We start from the raw sequence: 17,834 nt of genomic DNA on the forward strand, positions 1-17,834 counted from the left end.
CCTCTCTCTCTCTCTCTCTCTCTCTCTCTCTCTCTCTCTCTCTCAAGAATTATTATGGCATAGTTTACTGTAGGCCCCACCCCAGTTTGTCATCAGCCCAGTACTTATAGCTCTTTAGTACTATTTCCATTTCCATGCACTCTGTTGCACAATCTTCTCTTACCCAACTTTAAGGTCAGCCTCTCTCTACTCTCCACTTTCCACTCTTTTAACTCCTGTTGCTTCTTCTTTACTGTCTCTGTTTCAATTCTTTTTTCATTTCTTGCAATGGTTGTTTGTGCTAGTGGAGTAGATTGAAGTAACTAGGTTCTTTTGGCCATGAAGATAAAGAACATGTTTTTGTATTAGATTAGCATGTAAACTATGTTTGATAGTTGATGCATGGCAATGTTAAACATGAAAAGTTTTGATCTTTCATATGTATGCAAATTTTATTATTGATTCTTTTCACTTCCAGTTCCCATTGTGGCTTTGTAGAGTTGGTACTATAGTTGAAGAATGTTTCCCCTATTGTAAAAGCTGTATGTGCATGCAGATTGTCATCTAGTTTTAGTGATCTTGGATTGGATTTTTCTTTTCTTCATAGGTACGAGGTTGAAAGGTGACAGTTAAAATGGGAGAGGTAACCAATGTCAGTGAGTATGAGGCAATTGCAAAGCAGAAGTTGCCAAAGATGGTGTATGATTATTATGCATCAGGAGCAGAGGACCAGTGGACTCTGGCTGAGAACAGAAATGCTTTTGCCAAAATTCTGTAAGAGTTCGTTCTTATTTCGACTTCTCAGGAATAGCAGAACTATAAGATAGATGGTAATAATCTTTAGCACTAGTTAAAGTTGATAAGGAGTTTGTATCATCTGATGCAGGTTTCGACCTCGTATTCTTATTGATGTGACCAGCATCGACATGACCACTACTGTTTTGGGCTTCAAAATCTCCATGCCAATCATGCTTGCCCCAACAGCTATGCAGAAAATGGCTCATCCTGAAGGTATATCAGGGTTTCACCTTATAAAGCACACAAAACCATTTGTGAGCCATCTTATTTTGTAATGGTTTTTTTCACGATTGGCGTGAATTGTACTAAATCACGTGTGATAGTATCATTTTCACTTTAATTAGGCAATTAGTACAACAAATAGTTACCCCTAATATCGTTAGTTCGTTACTAAATGTATCTTGAGTGTCTCTGACATCGGAATGCCTCCGGACGAGTGTAAGTTGCCCAGTGGTGACATGATTAGAACAGCGTATATAATAATCTGAGTCTGCTGAGCTTGAGGGAGTTTTTCTGTTTGTCTTTGTGTATGAAAGAAAAAAAATTCATGGTCTGCTTCTTCATTTCTAACTAGATTGCGAGGTGTAATATTAGGACTGCATAATACTTAAGGACTATAAATGGTGCTTGAGCTTTGATTTACTTAACTTGTTGCGGTACCATTTATCTTCATTTCATATCACACCCTATACTGTTGACATTGTAATGTGAACTACTTCAGGTGAATATGCTACTGCACGAGCAGCATCAGCTGCAGGAACAATTATGGTACTGCTTTCGACCTTGATCAACTGTATCTTTATTCTATATAAATTCTAACCCCACAGATTCTTGTTAATGTATAGAGATAAAATGCTCATATAAGTCAATAAGTTTAAGGATTTAAGCAATCATAAGTCAGAACTCAATGAACATACTGCTGTTAATGAAGAGTCAAATGTCTTCTCTTGTTTCATCCTGCATAGGCAAAAAGTAAACTAGATGACCTGCTCCTATCATAATCTGTGGTAAAAAAGGCCAAAGAGAAGTACATAGTGTTTCATTCTAAATGGCGATCAGTGATGTTTGCAGAAGTTGATGGAAACTTTATTACATGTCAAATACATCCTCTCTTTCAAGTGCAAGTTCCCTGGCAATAATGGTTTTGTAATAGTGGGCGTAGTTTCATGTTAGGCAATAAAGAACCACGCAGTCGTTCACATACTTTCGTCTTTTTCATAAAGAAATTGCTTCTCTGAGTACAAGTATCTGTTTTGTTGTAAATATACTTGATACTGTCATTCGTTTGAGATTAGCATGCTAGTGTTACCTTATATTATAACGCTTTCTGTTATATGATTCAATTGCTCATCTGTTGTATCAGACATTGTCATCATGGGCTACTTCAAGTGTTGAAGAGGTTGCTTCAACTGGACCTGGAATCCGTTTTTTCCAGCTCTATGTAAGCTTAAATTATTTTTTCTAGCTCCATGTTCATTGGTTACCACATTTAATTGTCCATGGTCTTCAGTTTTGACCATCTGGTATAAAAGTTTTCTTGGTTTCCGAGATGTTCTTATCAATGATTTTTCTGGGCATAATCTTCAGGTATACAAGGACAGGCATGTTGTTGCTCAGCTAGTGAGAAGAGCTGAAAGAGCTGGTTTCAAGGCAATTGCTCTTACAGTTGATACCCCAAGGCTGGGTCGCAGAGAAGCTGACATCAAGAACAGGTCAAGTTCATGTCACAACTCTTATAGGAATACCAGTGGCTGAAAACATTTATGCCAAGCTGATATGATGAAGAAATATGCATTTGCTAAAAGAATTTAGTCTGATTCAGCTCAGTATTTAACGTCTGCTTGGCTCACTAGTTTTAATATTACTTGATGGTTGTTGCAGATTTACATTACCTCCATTTTTGACACTGAAGAATTTCGAAGGTCTGGACCTTGGAAAGATGGACAAAGTGAGTAGAAATTGTGACTGCTTTTAAAATTTTGAGTAAATTCTTTGTTTTTGACTCGCTCACTTCAATCTTGCAGGCTAATGACTCCGGACTTGCTTCATATGTTGCTGGTCAAATTGATCGTTCTCTTAGCTGGAAGGTTTGTTCCCTGAGACTGAATCTTGAGATACACTTGAAAGCATGACTTGTAATATTTGGAACAGTTACAACTTGACGCTTATAAATTATTCTATTACCGTCCATTGAGTTTGCACTTGATAAAAAAAAGTATGAGTTTCATGATTTAAAGTATAAACTAATTGAATCGCAGCCTACCAGCCCATCTCCAGTAGGAAGATTGCGGAAAAAATCTAGTTCTCTACATACATCTATGCATAGGTTTAGATACAAAATTTGATGTAACTATCAATCTGTATTGTTATGTGGACGTACAGGATGTACAGTGGCTTCAGACAATCACTAAACTTCCTATTCTGGTCAAGGGTGTTCTCACTGCTGAAGATGGTATAGTTGAACTCCATTTCTTTTGGGTTCTGATAGTTTTTTAAATACTTGATTAACTCTTTTACCTCATCTTGCAGCAAGGCTGGCAGTACAATCTGGAGCAGCCGGTATCATTGTTTCCAATCATGGTGCTCGACAGCTGGATTATGTCCCTTCAACTATCATGGCCTTAGAGGAGGTACAACAACTTGGCTATTAATATTTACCGGTGTATCTCCCTCTCTAATAACATCTTCTTTTTTTGGAAAAGGAATAACATCCAATTATTCAATCCTGGTTTTCACAATGTTTTGACATGATCACTGTCTTGATAACCAGGTTGTTAAAGCTGCACAAGGACGTATTCCTGTCTTTTTGGATGGTGGTGTTCGTCGTGGAACAGATGTCTTTAAGGCATTAGCATTGGGTGCCTCTGGGATATTTGTAAGTACAGCTATGTTAATATCTTGCCACATGATCAATGAGAAAAAAAATACCGGGATGGAAGTACTTATTAAACTTCTTTTCACATGTAACTGTAATTAACCTCCCAAAATAATTGTGCTGATCAGTTTAGGAAATGTTATAGAATTCCATCTACTGTGCTATGTGCATCTAGGATAGTTAATAAGCATGGTTACTCATTCGTCTACAAGATAAGCTTGTTATGCCGTGATTTGCCGTCACTTGATTGACTCAAAGAGTCAAAGTTACATTAGTTCAGCTACAGTTTGCTTTTCATCATTATATATTCTATCCGAAGATACTAATCGAGACTGACTTCTATTGCAGATCGGACGCCCTGTGGTGTTCTCTTTGGCTGCTGAAGGAGAGGTTGGCGTTAGGAAAGTACTCCAAATGTTGCGTGAGGAGTTTGAGCTGACCATGGCATTAAGTGGATGCCGTTCACTGAAAGAGATCACTCGCAATCACATTGTGGCTGACTGGGACATGCCTCGCCCAGTACCCAGGTTATAGAGACAAATCTTAAATTGCTGATTGCCTGCCGTTGTTTCTTGAATTTCATCTCTGCATTCTGTAATGCTTAATGGATGGTTATATAATACACTCATGGCTACTGCTGCCTTCACTGTATATTCGTTTCATAAACAGAAATGTATTGATGATGACATGATTATTGCAACATGATTTTTTTCATTTAGCATGGTATGGTACTATGGTTGTTGAAAAGGAAGAGGTGGTTTTCGCGCGGTTGCCTCATACAGTCTATATTTGTCCACGTAGTGTTTCAGGTACACAGAATAATTACTCTTGTCCTAGTTCAAAGGTGATGGTAGCTTGGGGCCTAAATTACTAACTCTTGCAACTTTGATCATTTTATACAACACTAAGCTTTGAATTAGTTGAATCTACAATATCATCGTGTGCTTTCATCACATAGTTTATGGAACTGTCCAGAAAATTGGTGTCTGTGGGTGAATGAAACACAGGCAGGTAAAACCATGTTGAACTTCACTCTTTCTTCTGGTGGAGATCTATACTATTTCACAGAGCGACGTAACAGTAACAATACATGCATGCATTAGTAATACAGTATCCACTATGTACGAGGAACCCCGCTAAGCATCCATGGCTGAAAATCTCATGGAACTATAACTGATAGAATACAATCCAACCTACTTAATTAGACCCTATTTAGATAGATTCTTTACTTTTCTATAATAGAATTCATGAAACTGTACTCGCACCGTTCAGAGTCGATCCATTTTTCTAGCTAGTAGTTAAAGGAGTACCCCTCTTCGCACCAGTAGCCATTACGAAACTTGACCAGTACACCATTCTTTCGTAAACAATTTTGGGAAACGAATATAAGATTCATGCCAACGTACGGTTAACAGCTTAGTCCAGGATTCTGCCCCACGATATACAGTATACACCTACATCACCCACAAGTGAAGATAATTGTCATCATTGTCGAAACCCTTGAACACCAATGATAGAGCGTTCTAAGACGTCTATAATAAACCATGTAAAATGTCATCGTTAGTATAGAAAAAGCAGTGATCGTTCAATCCGGGAAATTGAAGGAAACTCTAAATTTTTAGTGTTAACAAATAATATGGGGTTTGAGATTGATTATTAACTACTAAAATAAAACATAAATTACTATTTACATGATCGACTTTTCTTTACCAATTAAACTAAATTCATCAATGCATCACATAATTACAAGTTTGGTTCTATCATGCATTCTAATTCATCTGATTACATATTTTTAGACATCAATACAAATAGAGCCTTATGGAAATATCTAATCATGCAAGATTTCTATTGACGTTTAGTTGACTTAGGGCCTCACCTAAATTGCATGCAATCAAGTTTAATAACACTTAGGGTAGAAATCAAACAAGATTTCATTTAAGCACAAAATCTTTGTTAAAGACATGCTTCACGATGACGTCACTCACCATGGGGTACATGTAAATTTTCAGAATTTCCCACTTTAATTAACACAAACCGAACCTACTTAGGGCATGATTTGATTTGTGTCAATATGGATGATGAAGATAGCACTCAAATACAATCTCATGGACTGTATTCAAGCACTAAATTCGTATGCGCATATCTGAAAATATCTAAGAGCAAGTAAAAGAAAAGTATAACACAAGAATAGAAATATAGACTTCAATAATTATAAGAATATAGATTCGGCATAATCTCAAAAACATATCAAATACAATTTGAAAATTCTGAAACAAATACTTCCACATAAATAACAAAACTACAATCTCCATAGACAAAGAATTATAAATTAACACAAATAAACGAAACCATGGAGATGAGTTGCGAGAATCACACGTTGTAGGAACCTTAGAGGTACGGCTGTAATAGGTGAAACTCGATAGAAATGATGATGGTTTTGGGGTAGACGGCTTGGCTGATTTGTTAGGGAAGTTTATGGTGGTGTTTTAGTAGAGTTTCAACTCTTGAATGCTAGGAGAAATGATCATGGGGTTTAGTCAATATTGGTAAGGCCATCATGTGCTATTTGGAGGCCTAAAGCCATTGGGGTGCCTAAATCATTAAGGGTCTGTAAATGTGGACATAAACGTTGGGGATCCAGCTAATGACTTTAGCTATGTAGAGCTTCCTAATTGGAAAGAAATTTCAATCCTCCCAAAGAACCACGTGATATTGTCTCAGTGGTTCTCCTTACATATTATATTTTGACAAGTGAATTTATCACACAAAAATTATAATTTTACACATTTGTATTATTTGTAAAATGACATTCATGAGTATTGATGATTTTGAACTAAGATTTCAGGTTTAGAATTTAGGGTATACGGTTTTAGAGTGTAAGGTTTAGGGTATAGAGTTTTAGAATTTAGAATATTAGGGTGTATGGTTTTAGAAAGAATCTCAAAATAGTTTTTTAATAAAATAACTTAAATATAATTTTTAAATATTAAATCATAAGTGTCAAATGGTGAATGAAAAAGAATATCACTAGACATTGTCACATAATTACCCGGGAAGACTGAAAAATTTCTCTCCGATTTGGGATCCCAATGGCTTCATCGTGCAAACTACATTGTTCTTTAGTACCGAAAAAAGGATTAATTAGAGGCTTAAAGCTATCTTGTATGAACGAAGCATGCGGTGTTCAATATAAAAGAAAATGAGGACAAGGAAAATAGAAAGGACTCCAAAGGATGAATACGATACCGTAACTCAATCAAGTTCACATACATTTATCAACTTCATCAGTCATTACATGCTTATCTTGTTCCACCCATAGAACTAACAATCATGGGGAAACCCAGCACAAGATACTCTATCAACAACCACTATATATTTTTCAGTGAATCTCCAACTCCTTGGAAGAAAAAGTAAGAGAGTACAAAATCTGCAATAAAGATCCCAACTAAAGAGATAACCACAGCCGAAGTAGTTGACTCCCCAACACCTTTGGCTCCTCCCATGGTGGTAACTCCCCAAGCACAGCTAACAATTGATATGATAGCACCAAAAGCCTGTGACTTGATCATTGCACTAATTATATCCCAAGGTTTAAGAGCTTTCCTAGCTGACTCCAAAATAATGTTAATGCTAACGCCATAAATACCATCAGCAAGGAGGGCGCTGGATGCCATTCCTACTGTGAAACACATCAGTGTCAGAAAAGGTAGAGCAGTACAGGTCGCAATCACTCTTGGTGTCACGAGATAATCAACAGGGTTTGATCCAAGAACTCTCAATGTATCAGTTTGCTCAGAAACCTGCATTGTTCCTAACTCTGCAGCAAATGCACTTCCAATACGCCCTGCAACCACAATTGATGTAACTACAGGACTCAACTCCCTTGCAAAAGCCAGGGCCAATACCCCACCAACAGCTCTGCTTAATCCTAATCTAGTAAATTCCCTAACGAATTGGATGGTGAAGGCCATCCCAACAAATGCTGCAGTTAAAAGGCAGACCCCAACTGAATTCGGCCCAACTCTTTTCAACTGTTGGAGTGTATTTTTCCAGTGCACTTTACCCTTTAAAGTTCTAATGATGACCTGACCTGCCAGAATAAGAGCTGAAAATCCCCTCCACAAATACCTAGGAGGTGACCATTTGCTGAACAATGTCTTCCCCTCCGACGTAGGCGCATGATTCGTATTGGAATCTTCCAACGCAGAGACTGAAGGGTGTCCGTCATCTGTGCTGGGAACAGCACATAATCTGGTTTTCAAAGGCCTAAGAAGCTTACATGTCTGAGGCTTGCCAATGAGCCCAACTTTCTCAGGAAGCTGACTTGAATTCGGGATTTGTAATTTATTCCACCCATCTGCTTTTACAGAGCTTCTTCTGAAATATACCTGAAAATGTTAATTGCATTTCAACAGACATAAATAACTGTACGTGTAAAAAAAATTGAAAAAGCTACCTGTAAGAGCAATAAGAGAATGTATGGAGATATGAAGCTGTCTGCATGATTGATTTGTTCGTAACTTTGTAGGAATAGTTTCAATTGCTCATGCAGAAGAAAACTACATCACAGAGCAGTAGAAAGTCCAGAAATTTGTCGGAAATGCTTCACAAATCAGAGAACCCAATACAACCACATGCGATCGTGTTCCCCCAAATTACCATTATAAGTTTTCACTGAAGCTCAGCAACACTGTGCCCTCTGCCCACCTGATTTAATCAAAGAATAGATAAGACATACAGAGTGTACAAATAAAATGCAACATCTGACATAAACTGCGGCAGACAAAGCGATTGCGTGATTGGTAATATGGAGCTTCCATCTGAATGCAAAAAATGAAACAAAACCAAGAAACTATATCAAAGCAGACCAACTCCACCATTAAGAAACAAGCTTTATGCTAAAATCAGCACAAACTCATCAAATGAAACCAACTAAGCAAATCATATACACCAAAGTACATACATTTCTTCATTACTTTAGTCCAGGGAACTTTTTACATGATATATCAGAACAAAAATTTCAATCCCATCTCCAATTTAGTACCAAAATGAACACTTTAATCAAACAACACTGAATCTAATTCAAGCAATCAAAACCCAGATACTTACATTCAAATTCAGAAGCAATACCTTTCGATGGTAAGCTCAGAGCTTCAAATTCACCAAACCCAATTAAACCCAGCAAATTTTCAGAATCCTAACAATGGAGAAAGTGAAAAAATCGCAGCTTGGAATTCAGAGAGCTGCTTCTCAAAAGTGTCGTTGTGGTTTGACCCATTTTATTACAGTCTTCCAAAAATCGGGTCAACTAGCCCATGTACCCGGCCCAACTCAACAACCCATCTCTCTCTTTGCTTTCAAAGACTTCAACTACACTGCGAGTCTGGACCTTTTAACTCAACTGGTCGTCGGAGATCAGACACAGAACTCAGATAGATGGCCAGAAAAGGTAAAGTTCTAATCTTTTTCTTGTTTCTAAAATTTAATTCAGTTGTTTTTTATGATAAGTAGAGTAATGAAATTGGGTTTGACATTGATGATGACAGGACAGAAGAGAGGGAGGGCTTGTGTGGTGGTGTTGGGTGACATTGGGCGCAGCCCACGTATGCAATACCATGCTCTTTCTCTTGCTCGTCAGGTAACTAGTTTTGGTTTAATATGAGTAAGTTTGATTGGTTTAGCAACAGCCCAGTTCTTTGTTTTGGAGTTGGTTTTTGTTTTCCATGAGAATTTGAGGTCTTTTTGTGAGTTGTAAATGTTGTGTATGCATTGCAGGCATCTTTGGAAGTGGATATTGTTGCATATGGAGGTACCCTTTTTTCTTTGATGGTAGAAGATACATGGCATAGTTGGAATAAATTCGTAAGAGATGTCTATTTGTTTTTTGAATTTTGAATTTTGTGACAGGTTCTGAACCCCATTCTGCTGTGTTGGAGCATCAATCTATTCACATACACAAAATGGTAGTTCGATAATGTTCTTCATGGTTTCTACTCTGCTTGTTCTATTTGTGCTCTGGATTTAACTATTTCCCATTCTGATATGCAGCCGCAGTGGCCAGCAGTCCCCAGTGGTCTACCCAACATATTTAAACCCTTTGTGCTTTTGTTGAAGCCAGTGTTTCAATTTCTTGTGCTTCTTTGGTTCCTTTGCGTTAAGATATCTGCTCCTGATGTTTTTTTAGTTCAGGTGAGCTTGCATTTTTGATAGATATATTGCTCAAAGGTTTGCGAGTTATAATTCAATCAAAGGGAAATGAACTGTTTATAACCTGGAAATTATTTCTTTGCTTCAGCATGTTATGATTTTTATCGACAGTTGCTATCACAAAAATTTAAACATAAAATCTCAGTTGTCATGCGTTTGAAGTTTGAAGTATACTGAAAAAAGTAGGATGTCAACTTCCCTTTTGTTTATGGTTTTTTAATATCAAAATCAAAAGTATTTGATCCTTTTTTTCTTGTACAGAATCCACCTTATGTTCCAACCTTAGTGGCTGTAAAATGGGCAAGCTGGCTTAGGCAATCTGCATTTATAGTTGATTGGCATAATTTTGGATATACTTTACTGGCATTGTCTCTTGGAAGAAGTAGTCGATTTGTCGCGATATACCGTTGGTATCTTTGATGTACTTTTTATACTTTTCTTTTGAGGGCTATTGTTGGTTGTACACTACATCTGAGTTTCTCTTGCTTGTTTAGGGTTGAGAGGCATTTTGGAAGGATGGCAGATGGTTCATTATGTGTAACAAGGGCAATGCAACATGAACTGTCTCAAAATTGGGGTATTAAGTAAGAGAGGCCACTCAGTTCTCAAAACTTTACTGCATTATTCTTCAGAAAAAAAAACTCATTTTGTAGTAATTCTTCTCTTTTATTTTAAATTAATAGAGCAACAGTTCTATATGATCAGCCTCCTGAGTTTTTCCGTCCCACTTCACTTGAAGAACAGCATAAGGTGGTTTAAAGCTACTGTTGCCCTTCTTTTAGAACATATTTTATTTGGATAATATAATAACATGTGGGTTATTTGCAGTTGTTCTGCAGATTATATAAAAATCTTAGGCAGCCACTCGGTGTTGAAGATTGCATAAGCACTGGTAACTTATACTCATCTCTGTCAATATATAGTTCGCATCTCCAGTTGATTGTTATGGATAATTATTGTTATTTTTTCAATCTGTTAACATAATTCGAACTGGAACAGGGGAAGTAGCGGATAAGGACATGAATGAGACACTGTTTACCACCCTGGTTGGTGCTGAAATTACTTTAAAGCCAAACCGACCGGCTCTGATAGTTAGCAGTACAAGCTGGTGAGTTCAAACTTAGTGAAATACTGTTTTGTAATGACTGAGTTTATGTGCTGCAAATCTGCCAATCTGGAACATGCTATGCTGTGGACATGTAATATGGTGAATCTTATGTTTTGCTTTTTATACTATACAATAATCTGTCCTGCCGTTTCATACTTTCCTACAATAACCTCATGGAGAAGCAGCGCTTTTTGAAGATTTCAAAAAGATTTGTATTTCTTTTTTCAATTCAGATCTTTGATTTTCATCTGTATTTTAGCCCAACCATCAGTTGTTATAAACTTATAATGTGTTTTGATCCCCTTTCCCCAAACTAATTTTAAACCTGAACAGTTATTTCATCAGCAGTAGGGCTTGTATGAGTTCATAGCAATTAGATCTCGCTTAATTCATGAGCAATCATATCGATCAATACCCTAAATTCTTTTCCATTTCTTATTATACCCTGTTATTGTTATATGGTAGAATACCTTTCATATTTCTGGGGATGTTTCTTTTTAGGACTCCTGATGAAGATTTTGGCATTCTCCTGGAAGCAGCTGTCATGTATGACAGGCGTGCTGCTGCTATTTTAAATGAAGACGATTCTAAGAAAGAAGAGGTTCTTTGGAAGGAAATGAGAAGTGGGACAGAATACTTGTATCCAAGACTGTTATTTGTCATTACAGGTGAGGTTCCCCCTAATTGGTTTGGCAGTTCATTGTAGCTCTGTGTGTGGCTTGTGGTGTTGACCATAAGTTCTTGAAATGGACTTATATATCCAGGTAAAGGGCCTGAAAAAGAAAAGTATGAAGAAAAGATTAGAAGACTAAAACTCAAACGGGTGGCATTTCGTACTGCGTGGCTATCAGCTGAAGACTATCCACTGCTTCTGGGTAGGTTATTGTTCTAATTGTTTGGGCTTTGTTGAGTTGTTTCTGTTCTTGTCCATTACACACTCGTGCTTCTTTTGACATCGTCTATTCTATGTATATCTGTCTACAGGATCAGCAGATCTTGGTGTTTGCTTACACACTTCGTCATCAGGGTTGGATCTTCCCATGAAGGTACATTGAATCTGGATGCCACACTAGATAAGATCTCGGGGTAACATAAATATCATCTAACATCAACAGAGCTTTTACTTGGAATGGTTACAAATTTTTTTATTAGGTTGTGGACATGTTCGGTTGTGGACTGCCAGTTTGCGCTGTTTCTTATTCATGGTAAACTCTTGCTTATACTTTCTAATTCTTTCTTTTGAAAGGAGGCTTTACCTTTTCTGTCCCTTGATATAATTAATACTTTTAGTAATGATGTCCATTGTGATCTGTTGTTCTTGATTTTGGTATTGGTTCAAAGCATCAAGGAACTAGTGCAAGTGGAGAAAAACGGTCTTCTCTTTTCATCATCTTCAGAGCTAGCTGATGAACTTTTGGTAAGCTTAATCAACTTGTCTGAATGATCTACAACTTATCAATAATACACCCTTGGCATCTTATAAGGGCTCATAAATTTACATCAAAGTTGAAAGTCTATTCTTCTCATTTCATATGGTTAATTAATAGATAAAAACAAGGGACCAACCATGCAATTAACTCGATTGGTTTCACTAAAGGACTTTAAAATTTCGACTATTGCTTAGTGTGATGGTGTGATACTGCACAGATGCTGCTCAAGGGTTTTCCAGATGCTTGTGATTCATTGAAGGTTCTGAGGAATGGTGCACTAGACATGTCTTCGTCTGTGAGGTGGGCTACTGAGTGGGAAGAGCATGCCAAAGGATTAATCTTAAAGGCAAGTTTAGTTTCTGCATTCAAATCAGTATTGGTTTTCATCTATATGTCAACATACATGCTTTTGGGCTTAGCCTAATGTAATAGCTAACAATTGTTAATTTGATTGAATGGCCTTTAGCATTTTTCTTTCCCCTCTTCCCACAGGACCTATATTATAATTTTGTTATTGTGCATGGTTAAAAATCTGATTCAGAGGTCTTTCACTGCAGGTTATCTCTGAAACTTAGGCGGATCACTGGTCACTGTTGACAAGCTTGATAAATGAGGAAGACCAAGATACATTATAAAACCACCTTGGACTATGTATGGGGAATTTCAAACTTTGTACACGACTTTCAAAACGTTATGAGATGTACCAGTTTTATATTTACAGAAACTCAAATCACAAATTTGCTTCCCCAGTCGTTTACTACATCAATGATTTGATGAACTCTGCACATTCATAGCTTGTAAAAGATAATAACCAGCTATGGGATCGAAGTCTAAAGGTTACACATTTCCCTTTGGTTAGCAAGGTCTGCTCCTCTCGACCACCAAAGTTACAGATCCCGATTCCGAAAAAAATGAACCACTGTAAAAAAAAAAAACGCCAAATTTACTGAAATGGCCCCTCCCGGGTCTTCTTCGTCCACGCGCCGTCACGTGCAGATCACGTGAGTAGTTGAGGGTATATAAGCACTTTTCCAACGCGGCACATTAGGGTTTTAGAGATCGCAGGGGTTTTTGAGCTCTGTTCCAAATCGCAGCACCTTCATCCGTCTCAATGCCGAAGAAGAGGGGAAGAGAGAAGCACCACAACCCGGAGCCATTTCTGGCCGACGACGATGGCGCCGCCTCCGTGGCCTCCAAGAGGCGGACCAAGGCGAAGCAGCACCAGGCCGACGAGACGCCGATTTCGTCGGGGATGAGCGCCAAGATTCTCAAGCAGGCTCAGCTCCAGCAGAGGGAGGTCGAGGACGACGAGAACCGGGCCCGCAACCCCAACGCTCTCTCCGACATCACCGAGGAGCCGCACCGTCTTGAGTCCGACGAGGACGAGGACGCCGATGAGTTCGGCGGGTTCCTCGATAGTCGCGGCGAGGATGAAGCGTTTAAAGTCACCAGTAGGATGACTAAGGTGAGGGCATTTTCGGAAATCAGATTGAAATTGATGATGGTGTGGTTGATCAGAAATGAAATAGAATATTTTTGAGTGGTGGAAATGCAGGAGATTGGGAAGGAGTATGAGAAGGAGTTGGGGAAGGCGGCTGTGGAGGAGGATGAGAGATTACTGGAGGCATTTCTTTCCAAGGATGCGGGCCCGCAGCTGACTCTTGCTGACTTGATTGTGGCCAGGATTAAAGAGAATGATTCGAATGTGAATCCGTCCAATGCCGGTTCAGGTGAAGATGTGATACTAATGCTTTGTTACTTTACTTGAGTGGATCACTGGTGTTTTTCGTTTGTGTGCTGACTTTGGATTTTTATTTTATTTTTGCAGATATGAGGCCTTTGCCTAAATTGGATGCAGATACTATCGAAATCTTCAAGGGGTGAGCAAACTTTGTGTTACTTTTATTTCATCACTTGGTGTGATTGGTGTTAGAACTAAATTCAATAGGATAGTGAATTTTATCTCATTATGAATCTTAAATTTCTGTGTAAATTATATCTAGGATAGCTGTAGTGGTGTTAATACTTCCTGGAGAGTACAGAACCTAAAGACTAAATAAAAGACTTATACTTGAACTAGATTGATTGTTCTGATCTTCCTTCTGTCCTAGGGTACCACAGTCAAGCACTTGATTCATTCATCATAGTGTAATGGGAGTACATTTATGAGAACAGAGTGTGTATCAGCAGGGGCCAAAATGTTATATATACATAGCAATGCACTCAAGAAAACTGGCATCACCCTTAAGATGCTATTTCGAATTCAAGTATACAACTTGCAACAAATTAAGTTTGATTTCAAATCAATCCAAACAGATTAGGATGAGTATTTAACTTTATGAATACATTACTTAGTATATTTCAGTACAACAAGATTTCTATGTTATGTGTAATTTAGTGTGAAGTCCCTCTTTGTCTTCAATTGAAGTTCAAATATCTGTATTTTTTTTATTGGATCAGCTGTTGCTACAGCAGGCCTCATGTGCAAATTTCTATTGTGTCTTGTTTCTGAATTGACGTTCATGTCTTAGAGCAGTTGCTTATGGTATGGTTTACATTAACCATGCAGGGTTGGCCAGTTCCTTAAGAAGTACACGGCTGGGAAGGTTCCCAAACCCTTTAAGCACATCCCTTCAATGAATCAATGGGAAGATCTCCTATATTTAACTGAGCCTGAGAATTGGTCTCCCAATGCGATGTATCAAGCTACACGAATTTTTGCTTCCAATTTGACAGCAAAGAAGGTAGAGCGTTTCTACAAGCTTATCTTGCTCCCTCGTGTGAGAGAAGATATTCGGAAGAACAAGCGCCTGCATTTTGCCCTTTATCAAGCTTTGAAAAAGTCTCTTTACAAGCCTGCTGCCTTCTTCAAAGGAATATTATTACCTTTGTGTGAGGTATATAATTTTCAAAGCATATCATACTTATCCAAGTGAATATAGTATTCTGAAGCTTAAGGTCTTAGCTGTTCTTGCAAGCACTCTCTCTCTCTCTCTCATGATTTCCTTTTGGCTTCGGAATGTTTTGGTAAACTACTCTAACACGCTTCCCTGTCCCCTGCCCCCTTTTTCATGAACAGTCAGGGACATGCAATTTGAGGGAAGCAGTTATAGTTGGGAGTGTCTTACAAAAGGTCTCAATTCCGCCACTTCATTCAAGGTATGTGATTTATGGAACAAATGGGACTTTGTACCAATGAAAAGCTACCAAACAGACCTGTTAAGATTAGGAGTGCTAAAAGCCACTGCAGATGCATATTCATGTATCTTGAAATATTTTGGGATACTAATTTCATTATTCACTATGCCTCAATTTCCTATTTTCTTATTATCTCAACTCTTCCCTTTTTGAATTTTGGGGATTGATTATTTTATGTGTTGTTGATTTGGATGATAGTTGTATTGGTTCTTGAAATAGTATTATATCTTGTAGATTCTCATACAAGTTATGATGTATTTGCAGTGTTGCAGTAATGAAACTGGCAGACATGGAATACTGTGGTACAACGAGGTATTTGACTATGTAACGCTTAGCTTGAAAGATATATGTTGTTTCAAGTGTATCTGTTTTTGTGTTCCATATAATCTTGAAAGTAAGATTTTGGAAATTTTGGTTGCGAAGAAATTCCATCTCTCCTCTATCATATCATTGCAATGAATGCGTTGGTCCCTGGTCCGCGGCAAAGTTATTGGAGATCCCATTCAATCAACTTCTTTCGTATTATTGCATAATGATGACCGATATTTTTAAATTGATTTGGCCATGTAATTGATTTATGATTATTTAATTAGTGTATCCAAGGATTCCCCAGATTAGAAAAACTCTTTATTAGGGAAAGATGTAGATCTACTTGATATTTGGAGTTACTGACTTTTGGTTTTCAAATCATTACAGTTACTTTATAAAGCTTCTTTTGGAGAAAAAGTACGCTTTGCCATTTCGTGTAATTGATGCTCTTGTTGGACATTTCATGAGATTTATGAATGAAACAAGGGTAATGCCAGTGATATGGCATCAATCACTTCTGGCATTTGTGGAAAGGTGAGCATAGTTTTCATATCTTCTTGCTTATGTAAGGGACAAGAAGTTTTTTTTTCTATGTGGTTGTCCCTCACATACAGTTGTACGCATAATTCTGGGCAGGTACAAAAATGATATTCTGAACGAGTATAAGGATAATCTTAGAGTTCTTCTTCAAACACAACGGCATGATCTGGTAAGAGCAGTTTCTATGCATGAGTTTCATATTCCATAACTTATAAGGAAATATGTAATCTTGATTTGGAAATTTTATTGTAGGTAACTCGTGAAATAAGAAGAGAGCTAGATAATAGCCGTAGTCGTGGTGAGAAGGAGGATGACCTTATGTCAATTGATATCCTTTTAAGTTTTTTTTTGTTCATTTATCATTTGATTTATTTGATATTTTAGTTCTGGAAACTGTTATTATAAAATATTAAATTGAATTTCAAGAAGTGGAATGACATTAAGCATGAGAACATCTTTGTTCCCCTTGACTTCACAAACCTTCTCCAGACTCTGTGATGATTAAGCCTGTTGAAGAAGATATGTTTGATATTCCAGAGGTGCCTATGGAGGATGACTAATTTATCCCTCGGTAATATATATGTTATCTATTTCTTTCGTCATATTTCTATTTCATAAATTCCTTTCGGCAGTAGAGTATTCATCTATCTGGGTATATTTGCTCATTGAGCCAATCTGTGGTTGTATTGTAGATGGTTGGCTGAGTTGTCTGATGAATATCTCTCCTAGAAGAAGATGCAACGCTCTTGTCTCAGTGACAATTTTTTTTTGACCAAATCACAGTTATTTAAAGTCTTCATAATTTAGTTTGTGCATATTCAAATTCAACCTGAAAGGCACTCTTCTTGCAATTACAAACTTGTACTCCTGATATTCATCAGAACATCTTTTCGGTTACCGAATATTGTTTCATGTACTGATACAGATAATGTGGAGTTTAGAGTAGATTAGAGACCTCAATTTGAAGGTGCAAACAGTTTGGACGGATCTCCGTTGATTCATCTTTTCTTAAGTGATGTAGTGTCCACATAGATGTACAAGTAGCGGATGAGTTTAATACCCAAAAACCTTTTCAGATATATGAGTTGTATTTTGTATTTTAGACTGAACTCCTGTGAAGATCAAATTTTGTTATACAGGTATCAGCTGATTATTTAATCGAATGCGTGTATACAATGATTTATCTTTTCACAAATATTGTTAGACATTTCCTTCAGAGGGATTAAAGTCTGACTCATGAAGCGCTGTCTTTCTATTGAAGATGACTTGTTTTTTCCGACTTTTTTATCGCGTTGGTCTGTGGTAAAAATGATTGGTTCACTTCTAACCAAGGAAAATGTCACCCGTTCAGTATTCCAGATATGGGAAATTTCCGAAAATATCGAGATAG

At 37.5% G+C, this 17,834-nt stretch overlaps 4 protein-coding genes across 6 annotated transcripts; 3 read left to right on the top strand and 1 right to left on the bottom strand.

Moving 5' to 3' along the window:
• The first annotated feature begins 51 nt into the window (after window positions 1-51).
• Window positions 52-4,370, top strand: LOC126789041 (glycolate oxidase). Of its 2 annotated transcripts, XM_050515085.1 has the most exons (12): window positions 52-174; window positions 587-753; window positions 866-990; window positions 1,499-1,545; window positions 2,141-2,218; window positions 2,365-2,489; window positions 2,659-2,725; window positions 2,802-2,864; window positions 3,160-3,229; window positions 3,307-3,407; window positions 3,548-3,652; window positions 4,001-4,370. In XM_050515085.1, exons 2-12 carry the CDS (start codon window positions 614-616, stop codon window positions 4,184-4,186), a joined length of 1,107 nt encoding a protein of 368 aa, XP_050371042.1. In that variant the 5' UTR covers window positions 52-174; window positions 587-613; the 3' UTR covers window positions 4,187-4,370. The 2 variants fall into 2 exon arrangements, with proteins under 2 accessions (XP_050371042.1, XP_050371043.1); XM_050515086.1 differs by lacking the exon at window positions 52-174 and having other exon boundaries at window positions 642-763.
• A 2,504-nt stretch (window positions 4,371-6,874) lies between these two features.
• LOC126789042 (protein TRIGALACTOSYLDIACYLGLYCEROL 1, chloroplastic) lies at window positions 6,875-8,920 on the bottom strand. Of its 2 annotated transcripts, none has more exons than XM_050515087.1 (3): window positions 8,783-8,920; window positions 8,109-8,359; window positions 6,875-8,029 (listed from the first exon to the last, which is right to left on the bottom strand). In XM_050515087.1, the coding sequence occupies exons 2-3, from the start codon at window positions 8,153-8,155 to the stop codon at window positions 7,021-7,023; spliced, it is 1,056 nt and encodes a 351-aa protein (XP_050371044.1). In that variant the 5' UTR covers window positions 8,156-8,359; window positions 8,783-8,920; the 3' UTR covers window positions 6,875-7,020. The 2 variants fall into 2 exon arrangements, with proteins under 2 accessions (XP_050371044.1, XP_050371045.1); XM_050515088.1 differs by having other exon boundaries at window positions 8,109-8,472; window positions 8,783-8,900.
• A 111-nt stretch (window positions 8,921-9,031) lies between these two features.
• LOC126789039 (UDP-glycosyltransferase TURAN) lies at window positions 9,032-13,249 on the top strand. The gene is made up of 17 exons (XM_050515083.1): window positions 9,032-9,101; window positions 9,199-9,290; window positions 9,428-9,461; window positions 9,560-9,615; window positions 9,701-9,841; window positions 10,121-10,269; window positions 10,354-10,443; window positions 10,543-10,609; window positions 10,688-10,751; window positions 10,859-10,967; window positions 11,469-11,635; window positions 11,732-11,842; window positions 11,952-12,013; window positions 12,120-12,172; window positions 12,309-12,384; window positions 12,615-12,743; window positions 12,955-13,249. Exons 1-17 carry the CDS (start codon window positions 9,089-9,091, stop codon window positions 12,970-12,972), a joined length of 1,431 nt encoding a protein of 476 aa, XP_050371040.1. The 5' UTR covers window positions 9,032-9,088; the 3' UTR covers window positions 12,973-13,249.
• A 195-nt stretch (window positions 13,250-13,444) lies between these two features.
• Window positions 13,445-17,521, top strand: LOC126789040 (bystin). The gene is made up of 11 exons (XM_050515084.1): window positions 13,445-13,862; window positions 13,953-14,127; window positions 14,226-14,277; window positions 14,967-15,294; window positions 15,477-15,556; window positions 15,860-15,907; window positions 16,292-16,438; window positions 16,541-16,613; window positions 16,697-16,772; window positions 16,925-17,015; window positions 17,137-17,521. The coding sequence occupies exons 1-10, from the start codon at window positions 13,509-13,511 to the stop codon at window positions 17,002-17,004; spliced, it is 1,413 nt and encodes a 470-aa protein (XP_050371041.1). The 5' UTR covers window positions 13,445-13,508; the 3' UTR covers window positions 17,005-17,015; window positions 17,137-17,521.
• Window positions 17,522-17,834: the final 313 nt, after the last annotated feature.

Source organism: Argentina anserina, chromosome 3 (assembly GCF_933775445.1).
Source record: "Argentina anserina chromosome 3, drPotAnse1.1, whole genome shotgun sequence".
Classification (NCBI taxonomy): Eukaryota; Viridiplantae; Streptophyta; class Magnoliopsida; order Rosales; family Rosaceae; genus Argentina; species Argentina anserina.

Coding starts and splice junctions, on each gene's coding strand:
- LOC126789042 (XM_050515087.1), bottom strand. CDS start 8,155: ATGCAGACAGCTTCATATCTCCATACATTCTCTTATTGCTCTTACAG. Junction 8,030..8,108: donor TTCTCTTATTGCTCTTACAG/GTAGCTTTTTCA, acceptor GGTATATTTCAG/AAGAAGCTCTGTAAAAGCAG.
- LOC126789041 (XM_050515085.1), top strand. CDS start 614: ATGGGAGAGGTAACCAATGTCAGTGAGTATGAGGCAATTGCAAAGCAG. Junction 754..865: donor AATGCTTTTGCCAAAATTCT/GTAAGAGTTCGT, acceptor CATCTGATGCAG/GTTTCGACCTCGTATTCTTA. Junction 991..1,498: donor GAAAATGGCTCATCCTGAAG/GTATATCAGGGT, acceptor GAACTACTTCAG/GTGAATATGCTACTGCACGA.
- LOC126789040 (XM_050515084.1), top strand. CDS start 13,509: ATGCCGAAGAAGAGGGGAAGAGAGAAGCACCACAACCCGGAGCCATTT. Junction 13,863..13,952: donor TCACCAGTAGGATGACTAAG/GTGAGGGCATTT, acceptor GTGGAAATGCAG/GAGATTGGGAAGGAGTATGA. Junction 16,614..16,696: donor AAACACAACGGCATGATCTG/GTAAGAGCAGTT, acceptor ATTTTATTGTAG/GTAACTCGTGAAATAAGAAG.
- LOC126789039 (XM_050515083.1), top strand. Junction 10,610..10,687: donor CACTTGAAGAACAGCATAAG/GTGGTTTAAAGC, acceptor GGTTATTTGCAG/TTGTTCTGCAGATTATATAA. Junction 11,843..11,951: donor AGACTATCCACTGCTTCTGG/GTAGGTTATTGT, acceptor ATCTGTCTACAG/GATCAGCAGATCTTGGTGTT.